The sequence below is a fragment of the Strongyloides ratti genome, assembly GCF_001040885.1.
Source record: "Strongyloides ratti genome assembly S_ratti_ED321, chromosome : X".
NCBI lineage: Eukaryota > Metazoa > Nematoda > Chromadorea > Rhabditida > Strongyloididae > Strongyloides > Strongyloides ratti.
Window position 1 is genome coordinate 1274061 of NC_037309.1, and position 21766 is coordinate 1295826.

At 17.5% G+C, this 21766-nt stretch overlaps 5 protein-coding genes across 5 annotated transcripts; all 5 read right to left on the reverse strand.

Annotated features, from left to right (window-relative positions):
• Nucleotides 1-3517: 3517 nt before the first annotated feature.
• On the reverse strand, nucleotides 3518-3961 carry SRAE_X000027000 (Hypothetical protein; the record flags this gene model as incomplete). Its single annotated transcript, XM_024644593.1, has 1 exon — nucleotides 3518-3961. The coding sequence occupies one exon, from the start codon at nucleotides 3959-3961 to the stop codon at nucleotides 3518-3520; it is 444 nt and encodes a 147-aa protein (XP_024510136.1).
• A 1932-nt stretch (nucleotides 3962-5893) lies between these two features.
• SRAE_X000027100 (Hypothetical protein) lies at nucleotides 5894-6382 on the reverse strand (the record flags this gene model as incomplete). Its single annotated transcript, XM_024644594.1, has 1 exon — nucleotides 5894-6382. One exon carries the CDS (start codon nucleotides 6380-6382, stop codon nucleotides 5894-5896), a length of 489 nt encoding a protein of 162 aa, XP_024510137.1.
• A 2482-nt stretch (nucleotides 6383-8864) lies between these two features.
• Nucleotides 8865-9569, reverse strand: SRAE_X000027200 (Hypothetical protein; the record flags this gene model as incomplete). Its single annotated transcript, XM_024644595.1, has 1 exon — nucleotides 8865-9569. The coding sequence occupies one exon, from the start codon at nucleotides 9567-9569 to the stop codon at nucleotides 8865-8867; it is 705 nt and encodes a 234-aa protein (XP_024510138.1).
• A 3499-nt stretch (nucleotides 9570-13068) lies between these two features.
• On the reverse strand, nucleotides 13069-13557 carry SRAE_X000027300 (Hypothetical protein; the record flags this gene model as incomplete). Its single annotated transcript, XM_024644597.1, has 1 exon — nucleotides 13069-13557. One exon carries the CDS (start codon nucleotides 13555-13557, stop codon nucleotides 13069-13071), a length of 489 nt encoding a protein of 162 aa, XP_024510139.1.
• A 6940-nt stretch (nucleotides 13558-20497) lies between these two features.
• SRAE_X000027400 (Arylesterase family and Six-bladed beta-propeller, TolB-like domain-containing protein) lies at nucleotides 20498-21586 on the reverse strand (the record flags this gene model as incomplete). Its single annotated transcript, XM_024644598.1, has 2 exons — nucleotides 20498-21083; nucleotides 21135-21586. 2 exons carry the CDS (start codon nucleotides 21584-21586, stop codon nucleotides 20498-20500), a joined length of 1038 nt encoding a protein of 345 aa, XP_024510140.1.
• Between the last annotated feature and the right edge of the window lie 180 nt (nucleotides 21587-21766).

Sequence of the window (21766 nt, forward strand, 5' to 3'; positions counted from 1 at the left end):
TAAAAGTCATGTTTTAGAAAAAAATATTCCCCACTTTTGCCTTCAACTTTGAAGCGTCATAACTTCTCGAATTTTGTATTTGGTATAGTCTTGATTATATTCGAAATTCATTATTTTTCAAGGGCTATCAACTGAGGGTAATTTTAGATTCAAATTCCAAAAAAAAGTTTTTTTTTCCTATTTTGCTTGAGGTCAAATTGAAAACATATTTATCATTTTTGAATCTATGAAAAAAGTAAAGATATTTTTAAGAAGTCAATTTTTTCTAGATATACGTATTACTATGAATCAAATGTTACCAATTTCAGTATTATATGCTATATTATAGTAAAGGTGGGAACAGGTAATATAATAAAAAACGAGGTATATAAAGAGAAGAACAATGAATATTTAGAAAAAATTTCCGCCTTCTGCTATATCTTGCTTCAAAATTTAGATAATTAGAAGCAGATTTTTTGAATCAACTACAATTCAATTTTCATGTAGGGTCTACCTTCAAAATTTTTTTATATCTCGAATAGTTTTTGAGATATAAAAAATGATGATAAAAGATAAGGCGCGAAAAAATACCAAAAATTATATCTCAAGAACGGTTGAAGTTTTTGAAAAGTTTTCAACGTGGACTATACCTAGAATTCTTAAAGAAGTACAGCGCATCTAGTTTCAAAGCTCTAGGTGCTCATATACCTAAGTTATGAACTTCGTTTTTGAAACTTTTTGAGAACACATTTAATGTTATATCTTGAGTTCTAGAAGTCACAGAAAGTTGAGATTAGTTTTAATCGACTTCTCGTAAAATTCTGATCTAGAATAATTGTTTTAATTTTAATGATTTCCATTTTATCATAGAAGTCATATTTTAGAAAAAAATATTCCCCACTTTCGCCTTCAACTTTGAAGCGCCACAACTTTTCAAGTTTTGATTTTGATATAGCCTTGATTATATTTAAAATTCATTATTTTTCAAGGGCTATCAACTGAGGGTAATTTTAGTTTCAAATTCCAAAAAAAGTTTTTTTTATCTCTTATGCCTGAAGGCCGCTTAATTTTAGAGTCATGTACGTACTAGGAATTTTTTTTTTAAATTTGAATATTTAATATATGCATAATTTTTTAACATTACAATAATGGTTTTTTGCTATTTTTAACTAACATATTTAATATATGAAAAAAAATTAATTTTAAAACTTTTTTAATACGAATTGTAATCAAAAATCTACTGTTAATTTTCTTAATTTTTTCTTAAAGTTCGTCTTTTTTATTTATTTTTATGATAATTTTTGTTGTTAGTGTATAATTTTTTTTAAAATTTAATATAAGAAAAAAATTTTTAAATTTCTTTTTAAACTTTTTTTTTAATTTTAATTGTTTTATTTACCATATTATTTATTAAATTGTTCCAAAATTATCAAAAAGTTAATTACTTGAAATTTTTGTAACTTTAGTTTGTACTTTAATCTAAAAAAGATCTAATTTGTTGATAAACAATAAAAGAAAGTTTTTGTAACGAATTTTTTGAATGAGTTATGTGTAATTATTTTATTAAGCACTTATTTCTATTCCTGAATAATAATTTTTTACAAACCATAAAATATAATAATATCAATTATATTTTATAAAGTGTATTAATAATAATAATAAATTTAAAATTAATATTTTACGTTTCCATTGTTTATATACTTCTATTAATTTAAAGAAACTTTTTTAAATACTTCTTGACTTTTGAGTATTTCATTATAATTTTTATAAAAGTTCTATTTCAAATCATAAAATAATCAACTTATATTTTTTGATAGAATACTGGAAAAACATATATTCAATAAAATCAAATTTTAAACAATTTATTCTGTTAAATAAGAACAACTTCTATTTGTTAATTCTTTTATTTTAATTTGAATTAGCTTATAAAAACAACTATAAATTGTTTACATAAATATGTTATTATGAATTGATATATTAATTTTATTAAATTATATTTTATTAACAAGTTGAATAATTGTTTTTATTTACATATAATTATTTAAAACATCTTATTGAATATTGAAATAACAAAAATTTTTTATCAAATAGTTAATTAAATTATTATGTACGATAATTTTTTAAATATTAATCATATCTAAACTTAAAAATGAAAAAGTAAGTTAAACTTATAACTACATACTTTTTGTATGATTAACAACATTATGTGATTATTGGAAATAATATTATATAATTTCCATCTTAATATTACTTATTAAATCAATTTGATAATTAATTATACCACTATTTTAAAATTAAAACATATAATTTAACAAAGAAGTTGATACATTAAAAATACTCAAAATAATTCATAAGAAAATTTAAAAACAAAAGTCATTATTTTAATAATTTGAGTTTTTAATTATCAATTAATTATTTTTCATTTATAATATTTCTTAGAAGTAATAAAGTAAAATTTTAACTAGAATAGTATTGTGACAATTTTCAGCATCAAGAATACAATTGTATTGGAAAAATTAGTTTTGGGGAAAAATGTGTATTAATTAACATTCAACTTATGAAACACTTTATTGAAATTATGATCATAATAGTATAGTTTAAAAAAAATTTTTTTTTAATAATTATAAAGTTTTATTTAAATTTAATTTCGGCATCTATCTTTTTAACATTTTATTTTGTTATTTTCCAAAAGAATTTGTGATAATTGGATCTTTATATCTATCTGTTACTTTATTTTTTGCCTCATGTTCACATAATTTGTTCACTTCTTTTATAAGATGTTGTCAATGGTTAATAGATAATCTATTGTTAACATCTCTACGTTGTCTTATTTCTTCAATTTGACTATTTCTTGGAACTTCAATAATCATTTGAACATCAAAAATAAGAAAGAAGGATAAAGATAATTACTAGTAAAATTGTAAAATTTTTTTTGTTGATTAATAAGTCTATTGTAATAATAATAATATAGTTGTTAGTTGATTATGATTGAATAAAGTTATCCTTTTTATACTACTTAATGTAACACTGATTAAATAAATCTTTCATTAATTTAAAAATAATTTTTATAAAGTAATCATAAAAAAATTTGTCATATCATTAAAATATTATGTTATCAATAAGATTTAACATTATTAAATTAAAAAGCATATACTTTACTATAAGTTATTTATTAGTATTGCAAACAAAATACTGCCAATTTAATTTTGAAATAAAGATATCAATTTATAAATTGTAAGACAAATCACAGCAATATTCATTATATGTAGAATAAAGATAAGCAGTAGAAATCAAATATACATTTTTATTCTGATATTAAAAACAAAATTGTAATTACTTTTAAAATTTTTCTAGCAAATTTGTAATTTTATAAATTTGTAATATTTTACAATATTATAGTAATTATTTTTATTTTAAAAATTTTATTAAAGAAATAAAAAATTAAAAGTAATTTTTATGTTATTGTTATTAATAAATTAAATAATTATTAATATTAATCATTATATATTAAATTAAAAAGATAAAATTAAATGAATCTTCACATGTTACCAAAAACAGATACAGTTTCTTTGTCTCCACATTTAATTTTAACATCCTTTATAAAGATATTATTTCCTAAAACATTTTTAATTGTTGTTATCATTTTAGAACAATAATTTAATGAATCAGAAATAGCTAAAATGGTATCCAAATTATTATTTTCTATACTTGTATATCTTGTTGCTTTATCTAAATTTGAAGATAAAGCTGGAATTGTAGTATAAAGATTTTTAAGAAGAAGTCCTTCCAATTTATTAGCTTTAACTTGATTGCTTATATTAAAAATAGTTTTGATAACAACAGTTTTGTCTTCATCAACACTTCTACGCTTTCTTGCCGTTTTGACAGTTGTTGTAGCTGGTGAGACAACTGTTTGTGTTGGAGCACAAGCATAAATAGCAGCAATGAATACAGAAAAAATGATAAAGTTAAAAAATTGCATGATTGTATGTATGAGTAACTTGAATGGTATTGTAAAAGAAAATTTTTATCCTTATATACAAAAATATTAAGTAAAAATTCACATTAAAATAAATGAATTTTAATATTTTCTTTTCATATATATATATTTTATTGTATTAGATGATCATTATTTTTATATGATACCAAGTATATCGTATAAAATTGAATAAAATATAATTATTTTTATAACATTAAATAAAGTTTTTTATAAAATCTTTTTTTTAAAAATACAATAGATAAGTAGATTTTTTTAATTATTTTTTAAACATTTGAAAATAAAAAATTTATAAACCATTGTTAATAATTATAATTGTTTGTAATAATTGTAATTCATAAATTTATAGTAATAGTATTTTTTGATTAAAATCTTTTCAATATTGTTCAATAAACTTCTGATAAAAAATTTTTTATATTGTTTAATAGTAAAAGTGTTATTGGAAAGTTAGTTACATAATGTTTATCATTATTGATCATTAAAATATCTAAACAAATGTTATACAAAGAATTATGATACTTATTATAAAAGTATGTCTTAGTTTTTTTTTATCCTTCATTTAAGCAAATATATTCCTATCTTTAAATAAAAATTTTATGACATGATAAAAATTGTTACATCAATAATTTTTAATTGCATATTTAGCAGTTGTTTTGTTAAAATTAAATATTTCTAATTAAATCAATTTATATATTATAATAAACATTGTTCAAAAAAATTTTTTAATAAATTCAAAGTTATATAACAAAATTTTTTATTTGTCTAAACCTATAAATGACAAACAATAATTTAAAAAAATATTAAAAGATAAATATTAACAAAATAAATCTTAAAAAAAATTTAATTAAATTATATTTCATTTTTGCGGATTCCTTTAGGGTGACAGTTGGGACATACCTTCTTAATTCAAGCTTCTTAACTGTTTAAAATAAAAAATTATTTTGTTAAAAGTAATTTCTTATAAATTATACTAAAAGATATAGCCAAAAAAACTTAAAACATTGTATTTTCAAATATAATCTTTGTAAAAGTTAATATTATCTCATAGTAAAAATATTAAAATTTTCCTACACTATAGAAAATAAATTTTTTAGTCATAAATTGTTACTAAGCTTAAAAATTTATTTTTTAGTGTTTATTTTTACAAACTAAAGATATTTTGTTTTGTCAAAATTTACTTCTTGTAATTAAATATCAAAATTTTTAAATGTTATAAACATTTTTTTAAAAATATTTTTATTTAAAATTTCTAATTTCTTTCCAGATAAGTGAAAAAAAAAACTAAAGATTTTAAAATATAATAATAAAATTATCTTTTGAAACATCTTATTAAGTACTTTACCGTTATATATGTACATAATTTTTAATAGAGAATTAAAATTGTAAGTATTAGAAATAAAATTATAAAATTAAAATTATTTACTTGTGTATGCTTGAAGTTCACAGCAAAATGCTTTGTTACTATAAGTTATTTTTTTAAAAAAACACAACAACAAATAATAATAAAAAATATTAACTGTATTATTTTAATAATATATTGAACAAAAATAAACAATTAAAATAATATTTGTGCAAAAAGTTAATCTATTTAATTTAGGTTCATTTTTCGTTAAAACAAGTAAAAAACTATACAATTATTTTAAAATGATTGAGAAACTAAAATTTTAGAACAAATGGTTTAAGCATTAATAAAAGTACAATTAATATATTTGAAAACATTGATTTTGAAATTATTTATTAATAAATATATATGATTTACAGAAAGTTTATGCTAAAAAAAATAATTCATATTGAAATTTTATTTTAATTAATCAATAAAAAACAACACACATAATAACAAATTAAAAATTATGACCAAATAATTTTGTTGTTGCAATGTTTTCAATGTTCTTCATAATGAATTATTTTAGATAGATTTTATCCACCTCCTGCCATTGTAGTCGTCATTGGCCAAAATGGATTCATATGTGACGGTGGAAGTCTAAATCCCATAGTTAAAAATGTAAGTTGAGCTTGAATTGATTGTAATTGTTGTTGTAATTGTGCTTGACTAGATAATAATTGTTGCTGCAACTGAGACTGAATTGATTGTAATTGTTGTTGCAAGTGAGCATTACTAGATTGTAATTGTTGTTGTAATGCCATAAATTCCATATTGGAGCTACTTGAACTACTAAAAATATTAGTTATTTGTTTTTCACGATCTTTACTATTGTTGTTTGAGTTATTGTTATTTTGACGTTTCTTTAAAATATTTTTATCTTCTTCATCATTTAAAATCATTGGCAATTGTTCATTTTCATTATTTAAAGAATTAATCAAATTTTTGTCACTAATTTCAAATGACTTTGAGAAAAGTAAAAATAATAATAATATATAAGCTATGAATGATAGTAAAGTACTCATAACTAAAATTTTTTAAAAGAATGGTTTTATAAAAAAATTTTATCCTTTTATTACTTTTTTGAATTATTTATTTTTATCAAAAATTATTTTTTAGTGTTTAAAATTTTTAATACTTGCTTTTTAAGGTATAAAAATATTTATTTTAAATAAAAAAGATATATTAGGTTAATGTGAACTATATTCAATTATAATTTTTAGATTCATTATTAAAATATGTATTTAATGTTAAACTTTTACTAATATAAATGCTAAGTTGTTAATATCATTAATTCATATCTATTATTTTATCATGATCATACCAAAAATCTTATGAACGATATGCTTTTTATGTTAAATCTTACTTTTAAACGATTTTGATCATACTTCAATTATATAACGTAATCAAACTTTTTTTTTGTATGGATATTTTAATTATAAAATAAATTAAATTGTTTAACCATTTTACGTGTTTTATAATAACAAGCAATACTCACATATATATTATTTCAGCTTAATCTTTAAAAGTTTAAATAATTAAAATAAAAATGTTAACACTTTTAAATACATTTTAAACTTAGTTTTTCGTAAACGTTGACATTAATTTCTTGATTTTCGATGAAAAACATTTTTAAAAAATACATGGAAAAGAAATGTATTTAACCTATTTTAAATACAATTTTTATTTTTGCTATTTTATGTATATTGTAGATTTTATTATAAATTTTTCTTTTTAGTTATAATTTAATTAAATGTTAATGAAAATTAAATCTTAAAATAATAAGACTTTTTTAGGCAAAAAGTATTAAAATAAATTGTAACTTACTTTTAAAAATATTTTATTTGTTAATAAGAATATTATTTTTTTTTAAGAGATATATAATAGGAGATTTATTAATTTTATATTTTGTACTTTAATTTTATATGACTATTTTGGAGTGTACATTGTACTCTTAATTAACCACAATTAGATACGCGCCACTAATTGAGTATAAATACTTAACTAGAAAGTAGTTTTTTTAGTCTGACTATTTAGCTAAAAATTTAGTGCTGATTATCTAGTAAGTTTTATACTCAATTTAATTAGTTATTAATTATAGGTGGCCACTAGAACTAGACTTAAATTTTACACTAGCATTTAAATTATTTTAAATATTGTAATTTTGGTTAAGATTTAATAAATTGTAATAATAATATCTTTTGGTTTCTGAAAGGGACGCCATACAATTTTATCTTAATCTCCTACTCAAAAGAGTATCGTAAAATAATATTGCTTTTATTTAAAATTTATTTTTATTTAAAACTATATGTTATCATTCAAAAACTTTTGTACCTAAGTAATATTTTTCTAAATTTTAAAAATTTTATTATAGAAAGAGACTATCGTTATATTGTATGTTTAAATTAAAAAAAATTATTTAGTTAAATTATAAAATTTTTTTTGTAAACACTGATTAAAAATGTTGTATAACAAATAAAATTTTTATAAAATATATATTCACATATAAAAGTTAAATTATTACTCAAATGATATCCATTTTTTAATATATTATTTTAATATATTTTAATCAACAATTTAAAACTTTTTTTTTAAATAGTAATATAATTTTATTTTTGAAAAATATAATATTTAATTTTGATTACATTTTTTTATGATTGTTTTAAATTATAAAAATCTTTTTTTTGTTATTTTTGAGATTGATTCAAAGAAATAAAACTTATTTTTTATACTGTTATTAACAGTTTTATAAGACTTTGTTGTATTAAATTAGATATTTTTATCAAGTTTAAAAAAAAATAGAAAGTTAAAATTTAAGATAGATGTTGTTTAAAAAAAAGGTATATTAATAAATATACTACAATTTTATAAATATTTTAATATATGTTGTAAAAAATGATATCATTTAAACATATTTATTTTTAAAATATAATTCAGGAAAAAAGGATTTAAATATATTAACTATCAAAATAAAAAATTAAATTAAAAAATTTAATATTTTAGATAAAGTTGTGTTGACAAAAAACAATTTCATAATTTTAGTTAACCATCATATCTGAGTAAAAAAATTAACATTATCAGTTATATTTATTTCTTCAATTGTTTCATTTTTTATTTAGATACTAATTTATTTTTAAATTCAAACATAATGTTAACTAAAAAAAATTTTAAATGGTATTTAAATATAAGGTGTTTTAACTATATTTTTAATTTCTTGTGAAAATAAGTATATTTTAAAGTAGTACACCATTTGAAATTATAGTATAATTAAGATGTTGGTAAAGTTACAATTAAAATATATGATTACATAAAATTAGTAGTTTTTTATAATATAATAATATTTAAAGAAAATTTTATATAGACAAAATGATTGAATATTTTATTTTTTTATAAATGATACTTAAAAAAAATAGCTCATAAAAATTAAACACTGATAAACTAATTTTAGATTAATCTATTTTTGCTATGTTATTTATTGTTTTGCTAAATGAAAGTTACTAATTAATCTCATTTACCAGATGGAGTCGAAGCTTTAGATGTATATCCATTTGTATTTGTGTAGAAATTTGTTGTAGGTTGAGAAAATGATCGGGTGGTAAATTTAGTTGTAGAATAAGTTGGAGTTGTATATGAATGTGAAGGTTGACGTATATCTCGAGTTGAAATTGAAGCTGGGGTATAAGTGTAAGCTGGAGCTGGGGGTTGAGGTGTAGTTGTAGTTGTATATGGAGCTGGAGCTGGCGTTGGACCTGTAGTTGGTGCTAAAGTTGGAGGACCTGTAGTTGTTTGTGGAATTCTAAATCCCATAATCAGAAGAGATAGTTGAGCTTGAATCGATTGCAATTGTTGTTGTAATTGTGCTGTAATAGATAATAATTGTTGCTGCAATTGAGATTGTATTGATTGTAATTGTTGTTGTAATTGAGCATTATTAGAAAGTAATTGTTGCTGTGATAGTGCAAATAGTTCTTTTGAATCACTATTAATATTATTTATTTGTTGTCCACCATTACTAACAAATTTTTTAGATTTACGAGAAACTTTTCTTTTTTCTATAATATTATTATCTTTTTCATCATTTAAAATAATTGGTAAAGGTTCATTTTTTAAATTTGAAGAATCAATTAAGTTTTTGTCACTTATTTCTAATGATTTTGAGAAAAGTGAAAACAATAATAATACATTAACTATGAATGATGATAAAATACTCATAACTAAAAGTTTCAAATGAATATTAAACAATTTTAGAGAAATATTTAATCATTTTATAATTTTTAAATTTGTTTATCTTGATCAGAAATTGTTTCACAGTGTTAAAATAATCATAATATCTTTTTTTGTTGTTAGACTTTTATCTTTTAGAAAAAACTTTGAATTAAAAATATTAAATTAGTTTAATGAAAAACCTATCAGTATATCATAAATCGTTTTTATAAAATTTTGAAATAAAAGTTTTATTTCTACCTATTTATAAGCTAAATTATTTATTTTATATAATTTTTTAAGCATTTTATTATATTTTTTAATCTATTTTTTTATATTTAAAAAAATATTTATTTTACAAAATCTAGTTTACTTAAAAATATTAATGTTTAATTAAACTTTTATAATTACATATGATTAAATACTGGTTAATTAAATTTTAATATTAAAGAACATGTTTAATGATTATATCTATTTTAATTTTTTAAATTTGTATTTGATGTTTAAAAGCTTAAATAATTATAACATAATTGATATCAGATTTCAGCAATCTTTCTAACTAATTTTTTATAAAATTCAATTAAAAAGTAAATTTTTAAAAATATATTTTTTATTATTATTTTACATTAATATGTTATTTTTAATAACTACATTCAAATTTAATTTAATTATTCAGTCATATTTTTCACCAGTTGTTATAAACACTATTTAGTTTTTAAAATAATTTTTTTTTGTATAGTAAATTATTCTTTATTATAGATTATGATTTTTAACAAGTATTAATTTAATATTTTTAACATAATTATAATATTTTAGTAATGAAAATTACATAATTAAAAAAAACTACTATATTGTTTTAAATTTAATAATTTTTATAAATTGTCTTATTAAATATTATATTAAAAACGTTTAATTACTGTTTGTATTTTATTTGTTCAAAAAATTGTTTAAATATTGTATTCTATTACTTTTAATAAAAACAATAATGATTTTTTTAGCAGTATAAATATTAAAAATATTAATAAAAAAATACATTTATTTTTATATAATATTATAATGAATAAAAAACGTTTATGAATAAGTTAAAGAAAAAAACTTTTGTAAGTTATTTTTTAAATTGATTTGTAAAAATATTTCTAAAATAATATCATGTTTAAATTAATTGTAGTAGAATATATCGGATGTTACCGTTGCTTCTTATAATAGGTGATCTTGAATAGACAGTAATATTTGTTGTAATTGACTTAATTAGAAAATTACGAAAGTAAAAACTGTTGTCTTGTTTTTTCTAAAACATCTTTTTTCTTTACATTTAATTCGTGTCTTATACTATAATATGTTTATCCTTCTCATTAATTATAACACATGGTGTTGGTCTTTTTCTTAAAAGTTAGCAAATCATCAGCTTTATTTTGATTTTTTAATTCAAATACACAAAAATGAAAAAAAGAAACAAAAAATATAAAAAATAATTTTTTTATACTTAGGAGTCTTTAATAAACGTTAAATGTATTAATCGAACTTATTTGTTCAAATTTTTTTTTTTACTGCTCATCCTTATGACGTTTTTTTGTTGTGTATTTTACAAGGAGGTAACAGTATTTAATATTTTCTTATTATTAAATATATTATTTAAAATTATATGAAATAAAAAACGTTTTTTAAGTATAATGTTGTATAAAAATAATTGAATTGTACTAACTAGAGATTCATTCTTATTATTTGAAAAAGTTCTTATTTTGATAGCATTATAATTTTTACTAAATTAAAAAGTAAATTATTTTTTCTATTTTATTATTTATTTTTATATTGTTATCAAAAGCTTTACTTAAAATGGTCTAAAATATTTACTGTTATCAAAAATCAAGATGTAACGGATGGCTTTTGAAATTATCTACGTTCTAAATTTTAAAAAATTAAAACATATTTTTTTTCCAATAGTTTAGAACTATTTAATATATTACATAATAAAAAAAACATTTAGAATAAAAAAAAAATTAAAATTTTTTAATACATTAAAATTTAAATAAATGTTATACATAAAAATAAAAATTTTCATAAAAAGAAAAGAAAAATTTTAATATAAAAAAAAATTAATAGTAAATTTTTATAAAAATTTTAAATTAAAATAATTTTAAAATTATTATAATAATACTAAAAAAAATTCTAGTATGCACGCGACTCTGAAATAAAGTCTTTTAAACATTTAAAAAAGTTAATTTCCTCTTTTTTCATATTTTTTACTATGTTTTTTATATAATTAAGTGTATTTTTTTAAAATTTTTTTGTAAAATGGTTACATAATAGTCACTTGCTTTTTTTATTTTTGATATTTTTAACAAATAATTTTAACTTTAATATTTCTTTTAAATTAAACAACTTAAAATATTTTTTAAGAAATAAATGAAATAATATAAGTTGCATTTTGATTAGTTATTGCAATTAATTTTTTTTAGAAACTTTTTATAATTTCAGTGATGTAAAAAAAAATATATCGTTTGAAAAACACAAAAGAATTATGTAATATAAAAAAAAGTTTTATTTCAGAATTTATGTTCATTCAAAAAAATAAAATAATTTATAACATTGTTCTTAAAATAAAATTTTAAATGATTTTTAAATAAAATTTTCATTTCAACTGTAGATACTTTTATTATCTTTAAAGTTTTATTACAAAAAAAAATTTTTATTATTATTTTATAACAATTTAAGGTACATTTAATTTGTAAAAAGCAAAACGATTTGATAACTCCAAAAAGATAATTGATAAATATAAAGTAATAAATAAAACATAAGAAAAAATCTTTTTTAAATATATTATATTAAGTAAAAGTTAAAAATTTATATGTTACATTTTAATATAAATCGAAAAAGATATTTTTTAAATCTTTATAAAAATAAAATGAATTGATATTATTTTTTATAGTAATTTGGAATTTTAAATAAATATTATGTCAATATTTTAATTTTTATTTTAAAATACCAAAAAGTTTTATAATTAGAAATATTTTTATCAATTTATTCTGCTTCATCTAAGTGAAAAAATGTTAAATTTAAAATTATATTTGTAAAAATTATTAAAAAAAACAGTATTATCACATAAAAATAAAATTTTGTTTTTTTATCTAAATATTGTAAAGCACTGCTTTTACCCAGGCATATAAAAGGCATTTCTACTACTGAGACAAGTAAGTCTCAAGTGGTATTATTAAATGTTTGATAAATAATTTCAGTGTATTTTAATTAAGTAAAAAAAACGTTTACAATATTTCTAATAATTAAAAAAGTATAATTAATATATTTGAACATATCAGTTTTAAAATTATTTATTTATAGATATATTAGGTTTAGAAAAATTCTTTTTTTTAAAATCATTATAATTTAATATTTTTTTAAATTAACTAATTAAAACACAAAACATCTAATAACGAATAAATAAATTGTTACCAAATGATAATGTTATTAAAATGTTTTTAACGTTATTCAAAGTTGTCACTTATGATAGAATTTATCCACCTCCTGCCATTGTAGTCGTCATTGGCCAAAATGGATTCATATGTGACGGTGGAAGTCTAAATCCCATAGTTAAAAATGTAAGTTGAGCTTGAATTGATTGTAATTGTTGTTGTAATTGTGCTTGACTAGATAATAATTGTTGCTGCAATTGAGACTGAATTGATTGTAATTGTTGTTGCAAGTGAGCATTACTAGATTGTAATTGTTGTTGTAATGCCATAAATTCCATATTGGAGTTACTTGAACTACTAAAAATATTAGTTATGTTTTTTTCACAATCACTACTATTGTTGTTTGAGTTATTATTATTTTGACGTTTCTTTAAAATATTTTTATCTTCTTCATCATTTAAAATCTTTGGCAATTGTTCATTTTCATTATTTAAAGAATTAATCAAATTTTTGTCACTAATTTCAAATGACTTTGAGAAAAGTAAAAATAATAATAATATATAAGCTATGAATGATAGTAAAGTACTCATAACTAAAATTTTTTAAAATGAATAGTTTTATATAAAATTTTTATCCTTTTATTACTTTTTGAATTATTTATTTTTATCAAAAATTATTTTTTAGTGTTTAAAATATTTAATACTTGCTTTTTTAGGTATAAAAATATTTATTTTAAATAAAAAAGATATATTAGGTTAATGTGAACTATATTCAATGATAATTTTTAGATTCATTATTAAAATATGTATTTAATGTTAAACTTTTACTTTTATAAACACTAAGTTGTTAATATCATTAATTCATATCTGTTATTTCAATTTGATCATACCAAAAATTTTATGAACGATATGCTTATTATGTTAAATCATATTTTTTAAAAATTTTGATCATAGTTCAATTATATAACGTTATCAAACTTTATTTGTATGGATATTTTTATTGTAAAGTAAATTTTATTGTTAAACTATTTTACGTGTTTTATATTAACAATCAATACTCATATATATATTATTTCAGCTTAATCTTTAAAAGTTTAAATTATTAAAATAAAATAGTTAACAATTTTAAATACATTTTAAACTTAGTTTTTTGTTAACTTTGACATAAAATTCTTGATTTTCGATAGAAAACATTTCTAGATAATACTAGTTAAAAAAATATATTTATTAATTTTAAATAAATATAAGTTTTTTTTTTGTTTTACATATTTAATTTTCAAACTCAAATTTATATTTACCTATCTTTTTACTATTAAATTAATTTTAACGATATTTATGCTTTTCTTTTTTTATTTAAAAAATGTTAATATAAACTATAAAACTTTAAAAATAAAATATTGCCTCTGCTATGAAGTATAACATTATTGTTCAATATATGTGCTTTTATTTAAAATGTTGACATTGATTTTTCAATATAAATTCACTAATTTTATCATTTCTGATACTTTAGTAATACTTTCTTAAAACTTAAATTTGTTTTATAGCAACATATTATCGTTTTATTATTCGTCCAATTTTAAAAATTAATGTTAATTTTTTTTAACTAGTTTTATGAGTAAAAAATAAAATACTTCTTTTTTAATACTATATTTTTTAAAAATGTATTGGTACATACAATATTATTTTTTTGATAAATTGTGAAATTTCTTTTATTAAATTATATTTTTTTAATTAATTAAAAAAAAAAAAAACATTTATGATAAAAATTTTGTTTTGATAATAATAATAATTTAAACCTTGTTCTAAAAAGATAAAAAGTATATTTATTAATTTTGATAATATGATCTATTTTTCTTTCTTATTATATGTTTAAACATTTTTTTTAATGTATTATTACTAATATTTAATTATTGTCATCGTATAATTTTTTTTATAATTTTTTTTTTATCTTATCCAGTGCTGTTGTAATACATTTTATATATTTTTATAAGTTTAAATGATTAAATATAATGTTAAAATTCTATATAAATGATTACTAAAATGAAAAATATATTTTTATCTGATAGAAACTTTAAAATTTAAGAATATTTTTATAAATACTAAAAAAAATTATACCATTGAAATGGAATTTTTTTTAATAATAAAAATATTTGTACATATTTAATTTATGTTTAATTAAAATTTATTCACAATTTAAGGTTGGTAACTAATTGTAATATCATTTCAATAAATTGTTTCTTCAAAAACTAAATATAAATATTTTTTACACAGTATTTCTTTAAATTTTTTAAATGATGTAAAATATTAACAACAATAAAAAAAAATAGATTATCTTTAGTATCAAAAAAGTTTAATTTGGATATAAAATTATTTTAAAATATAATTATATTTATTTTTCAATAGAAAAGAATTAAATTCCAATAAGAGCATTATTATTTTGAGAACTTTTTTACAATGATTATGGAAAATTATTTTTATTTAATGTTATATTTTAATAAATTTTTACAAGCTAGATATATCATTGACCTTATGCTTTTATGAATTTATTTTTTCATTGTTTTTAATACTTTTATTATTTATTTGATTTTTGTCTCTTGATAATTTTAACAATTTATATTAAAATAAATCACTTTTGTTGCTTTTTTTTTAATCAAATTGTTCATCCACACAAGCAAGAACAGAACTTAGTTTTTGCTTTTGTCGTCCTTGTTTTCTACTCCTCATTTGTTTTTTTTTTACTAATATAGTTATATTATACATCATCTAAGATAACTGATGCTATTACTTTTCAAAAATAAAAGAATTAATTGAATCTTTTTAACTACTTCTAAAGACTTAGAAAAAAATAATGAAGTATTTAAAATTATAGTTATGATTAATTTAAAGATATCATTGCTAAAGATTATCAAATGAAATATCGGCATTTTTATTTAAAAATTGAACTTTTTTAAAACTTTTAAAATTATTATTAACTGTTAAAAATAATATTATACATTTATTAGCTATATTAATATTTATTTTAAAATAATTTCAAACAAAGTGTTTAAGAAAAAAATATATACATTTTTTTTAAAGGATATCAAAAAATTTTCAAATCCACTCTTTTAAGTATTTCATTTAATGTTAAATTTCTATTCACAAAAATGTAAAATTGATAATCCTATATATAATTATGAAAACTTTTATTATTTAATTTTAATCATATTATAAAATACAAGAAAAAAAATAAAATAATTCCAGTATTGTTTATGAAAATTTTTGTTTATATTTTAACATTTCTATATAGTTAAACTTTTTGAATACATATGATAAGGAATTAATTTGTTATTTTTTTATACAAATTTATGTGTTTATTAAATTTGACTATTCTTAATAATTTTAATTTTAAATTTATTTTTTTTAATATTGATACAATTCAGTTAAAATAAATAAAAATATTTGTAATTTTATAACCAAATTATGTAAAATTTTACTTTAAAGTTTGCTTAAAATGTGAAAAAAAATTAATAATACATTTTCTACTAAAGTATATTTTTTATATACGTTTTTTTAACATGATTTGCTAATATTAATATTAACCCATCACATTTAATTCTATATTTAATTATTTTTTTGAAAAGTATTATTTATGTATACGTTTTTAAATAAATTAAATGACACTAATAAAAATATTATATTTAAATTAAATATATAATATCAAAATATAATTGCAAACATTTTTTTAATAAATTTAAACTAATTTTATAAAATAAAATTAATTACTTATATTCTATTTTTATGCAATTAATATGTTTAATCTATATTTATAACATTGATTTAACAAGCTAAAAAAAATATTAAAGAATGAGATCAAACTTTAAAATTTTGCAGTGTAAAAATGTTAAAATATTTGTGTTATTTAGTGAATAATAAGAAAAATTTTAATATTTCATAATTACAACTCTTTAAATAAACTTAACATTTTTAAAATCTTAACTTTATTCTAATATTTTTTAAAGTGAATATAAGAAGCCGATAACCGCTTCATTCCAAAATTTTGAAAGCTGAAGAATATACTCCAGAATTCAATATTTACCTCAAACTGGGTTTTATAAACCAATGAATTTGTATAAGTTTATGAGTATATCATTTTTTTTTCATTCTCTTGCTTACTATATACTACTAATATTTGTGTAAACAGACACACAAGCATCATATAAATGATTAGTCAACTTTTTTTCGAATGATCTTTATAAAAAATTTAATTGTATATGAATAATATATTTTAAATTTTAATTAAATTAATTTGTTGCTGTAATTAAATTCATTTTAAATTTCGTATATTTATATTTGAAAAAAAAAATTAAATATCATTGTGGTAAATTTATTAATTTATCATTATAATTTCTACCTCAGTTATTGTTATTCAACTTAAAATAATTATATTTTTTTGAGTAAAAATAAAAAGTTAACTTTATTTTTTTTATTGAGATAAACTTTTTAGATAATTTTGAAAAGGAAATTTTGTTATCATGAATTTTTAAATGAATAAATATATATGCTTCAAAATTTAGTAATTACCTCAAATTAGGTATTGCAAATTTTATTTTTTATAAGCATTGAAAAAAAAAACAATATTCTTTATAACATAAGCAAAAATTTAATAAACATTATATAAATGTTTCAGCTTGGGTAACATTAACCAACATGTTTTATAAATCAAAGAAAGGATAAAAAAAGCTGTTTAAATTTTCTTTTTATAATTTACTCATTTTTCATTTTAAAAAATGCTTAACGTGAAAATAAATTAAAGTTTTTTAAAAGCTAATATTTTTCTGAAAAATGTTTGAAACAATGTTGTTTGAAAAACATTTATAAAATGAATATTGAATAAATAAATTTTAAGATACTACTAAATTGATAAAATAAATTACCTAAATTTTGATAATATTTTTGAAGTTAATTTTAAATGGAAACTTTTATGTATTAATAAAAACTGTTCACTTTTAAATTTTTGAAAAAACATTTTTTTTAATAATAAATTTTTTTAAAGTATAACAAATATCAAAAATAAAGTTATTTGATTTAAAAAATAAAAAATATAGTATTGATTTCAATTAACATTACTTTGAATTCATTTTGATAGACATTTTATAAAAAAATATATGATTTAAAATTCATTCTTTAAATAACGTAAAAAAATCCATTTATATATTTTTTTTCTACCATTTTTTCATTTTATAATTATTTAAAATTTAAGATATTTCTTACTTTTAGTTATATTTGTAATAATAAAATTCTAAATGTTAACAACCCGCAATTTTAAAATATAAATAGTATGTGTGTTAGCAAGATATATTATTTTATGCACAATATCTTATTTCTTAATAATAGTTATAAATTTAAGCAATATTTTACAAAAATTATTGTATATTTTTTCAACATTTACTCGTTTAAAATATAAAAATTAATTAACCTTAATAAACAGATATTTATAAGTTAAGTATATTAAAAAACATTTACTTGAATATTAATAATTATTGCAGTGTTTATATACAAAATTTTACAAAATCGCAACGTGTATAAGTTTAGAATTTTAAATTGTTTTAAATATTAATTCATTGTCAAAATAGTCGTACTTTTTTTTTATTCCATTGTTTTTTACATGTTTTTATAGCATTTTCAATTACTTTATATAGTAATATTTATTTTTAGCTATTTAAACTTTTATTTGATAAAATGTACTTCCTTTTTTTTTGCTTCATTAAAAACAATATAAATTAATTTTTTAAACACATATGTTGAACTAAAATATATATATTAATAATTTAAAAAATAGAGATATTTATTAAAAACAAGAAATATAAGCATTTTTGTTTTGTTTAAAAATGGCTTGCTTCAAAATTTTTTTTAATTTAAATAATAAATGTTAAAACAGTTATGATGACAAAAAGTATAAAAATAAAATTAATGTTACAACTTTATCTGATATAAACAACATTTTAATAAAAATATAAATATCTATTAGTATTATAAAAATTACTTAAAAAACTATAGATGGTTTCATCAACAATAATTCCGACGTCTAAAATTTTTCAGACACCATATTTACGATCTGCGATGTACAATGAAAATCATTAATACTTGATTTTGAAATTTATACAAAACTGAATTTAAATTTAATCAATGTATTCTTTACAAACAAATTAATATATTTCATATAATTTTTATATTTTTTAAAAGTGTTTGTTTTCCTAGTAGAACACTGCTTTTATAGCGTTTGAATAATATTATAAATAAAAATTTATATTTTTGGTTTACTAATATTTAACTTTTTCACAAACTAAATTTAAAAATTGTTATAGTGATATACTTTTTTTTTGTAAAAAAATTGTTTTTTAAATTTTCCTACATTTTAAAAATATGTTAATATTACTAAAAATACTAAAAATTAAAATATTTCCTATTATGTTTTAACTTTTTATTTCACACTTTTAATTTTTTTTAAACTATTGCTTTTATCAAAATTGACTAACTTTGTTTATTATTTATTAATAATTTTTTTTTGAAAAAAGCAATTTATTTGGATGTTTAAAATTATATATTAAAATTTTACCATTAATATTATACTATAATTATTTTATTAATAACAATGTTAAACAAATATATTTTGAAAAACACTTTTTTTTTCATAATGTAAAATCATAGTTCTTTCTAAAAAATGTTAACTTTGCTCAACGAATTAGGGGTATGATATCCGAGTATATTTCCTATGACGGATGATTTTTTTTATTTTTTTTAATTTGTATAGATCGGATTTTTCTGACGTCATTAATAACTTAAATAAGTCAAAACAACAGTTTACTGAATATTTTGAATTTTTTTTAATTTAATATCTTATTTAAAAACTATAATTTTGGTGAATTTGCTATTTAAAAATAATTACATAAATAATATGGTATAAGACATGTATTTTATAATTATCCACAAGTCAACACAATAAAATTTTTTTATTTATAATAAATTTTTTTTTAATAAGAAAAATAATATAAAATTTATAAGGATACTTTTATATCATTTATATATATATTTTTTTATTGAAAATAACTAACTTTTATTAGTAATATAATAGTGAGTAAAATATTTGTTTAATATTGATATTAAATATTTAAAATAAGCAGAAATTATTTATACAAACATTTTACGAACTATATAAAATCATAAAATGTTGCATAAATTAACGAACAATTTTTTCTGTTAAATAATAAATTAACTAACATAAATTGACATATGTTTACGATAACAGATTAAAATTAAAAATTATATATAAATACAAAGTTTATACAAAAAAAGTTAAATAATATATTTATATTAGAAAAAAATATCAATGCTTTGATACTTTTAAAAATTTTTATATTTAAGAGATTAAATATAACTTTTATATATACATATTGTAAAATGTTTAAATATAAATTTTTTTTTTGCATTTATATGTTTTAATAATTATTGCGGTTTTTATATAGAAATATAAATAATTGTATTTGAATGTAATTTACATGTGTTTTGAACATTGAATTGAAGATTTTGTATTGCTAACTAATAGTGTATCTTTAAATAGTACAGCATTTTCAATATGAGACATTGATGCTCCATCATTTGAATATAATTGTTCAATAGAAAATTTTTTTTTGCTTTTATTCCATTTTATTTTTAATACTTGACTTGGTGTTAAATAACTAGGCACAAAAAAATGTGTTATTAAATAATAAATTCTAAGTGGATGTGTAGGTATAATATATTCATTATTGTTAAATTTCATTATATTAACAGGTGAAACTCCAAGTGGTATATCATTTAAAAAAATAACATTATCATTTGTCTTATATACACGATATTTTAATATTTTTTTATTTCCATATGAAGGTACAAACATTATTGTTTTTTTTTCATTTACTAGTAATCCTTTAGGTGATACGACTCCATTAGCAACTGGTAGAACTTCTAAACCATTATAATATAATACTGAACCAGTTGGGAGACGAAAAAGTAATTCCAAAAATTTAAGATAAATATTTTTAAAATAATATTGTTGAGTTAGATAAAAACTATCTTTACCAACAGCAGATATACCTTGTAAACTAAAAACAATTATATATATATATATATTTTTTTTTAAAAATAAAACTTACTTATAAAATTTAAAATGTTTGAATGTTTTGAGATGTTTTAAAATTTTATCTTGAAAACGAATGCTAAATAATTCAACAGTATCTGTGAATTCATTTAAATGATTAATAACATAAAGATTTTCTTTATAAACAGACAGATGCCCAAAATAATTTTGATTTTCTTTTTTTTTGTCAGCATAAATTATAGAAAAAGTAAAATATTGATTATTATAATCATTGTATGCGTTTATAGTACTAAAGTTATTTTCTCCATTTGTATAAAAATAAACATAATCACCTACTTGAATAATATTATTTATACCACTATTAAAAATTCTTGAATAAGAACATTCTCCAGATATATGATTATAAACACGTTTATCGATATCTAAATTAAATATAATCTGATAAACTATTATAGATATTATGGGCAAAAAAAAAATTGCAATTATTAAAATGCATCCTTTAAGCATATTGAAATGTTGTATTTACTAAAAAAAAAATAAAAAAATTTTATAATAATTTTAGAAAATAATAATTGATGAATATAAAAATATAATAAATTATTATATTTCTTATAATTATATAAATAAATCTATGAATTTGTAGCTATAAGAATGGATAAAATTATGTACAGAAGATTTATCCTTATT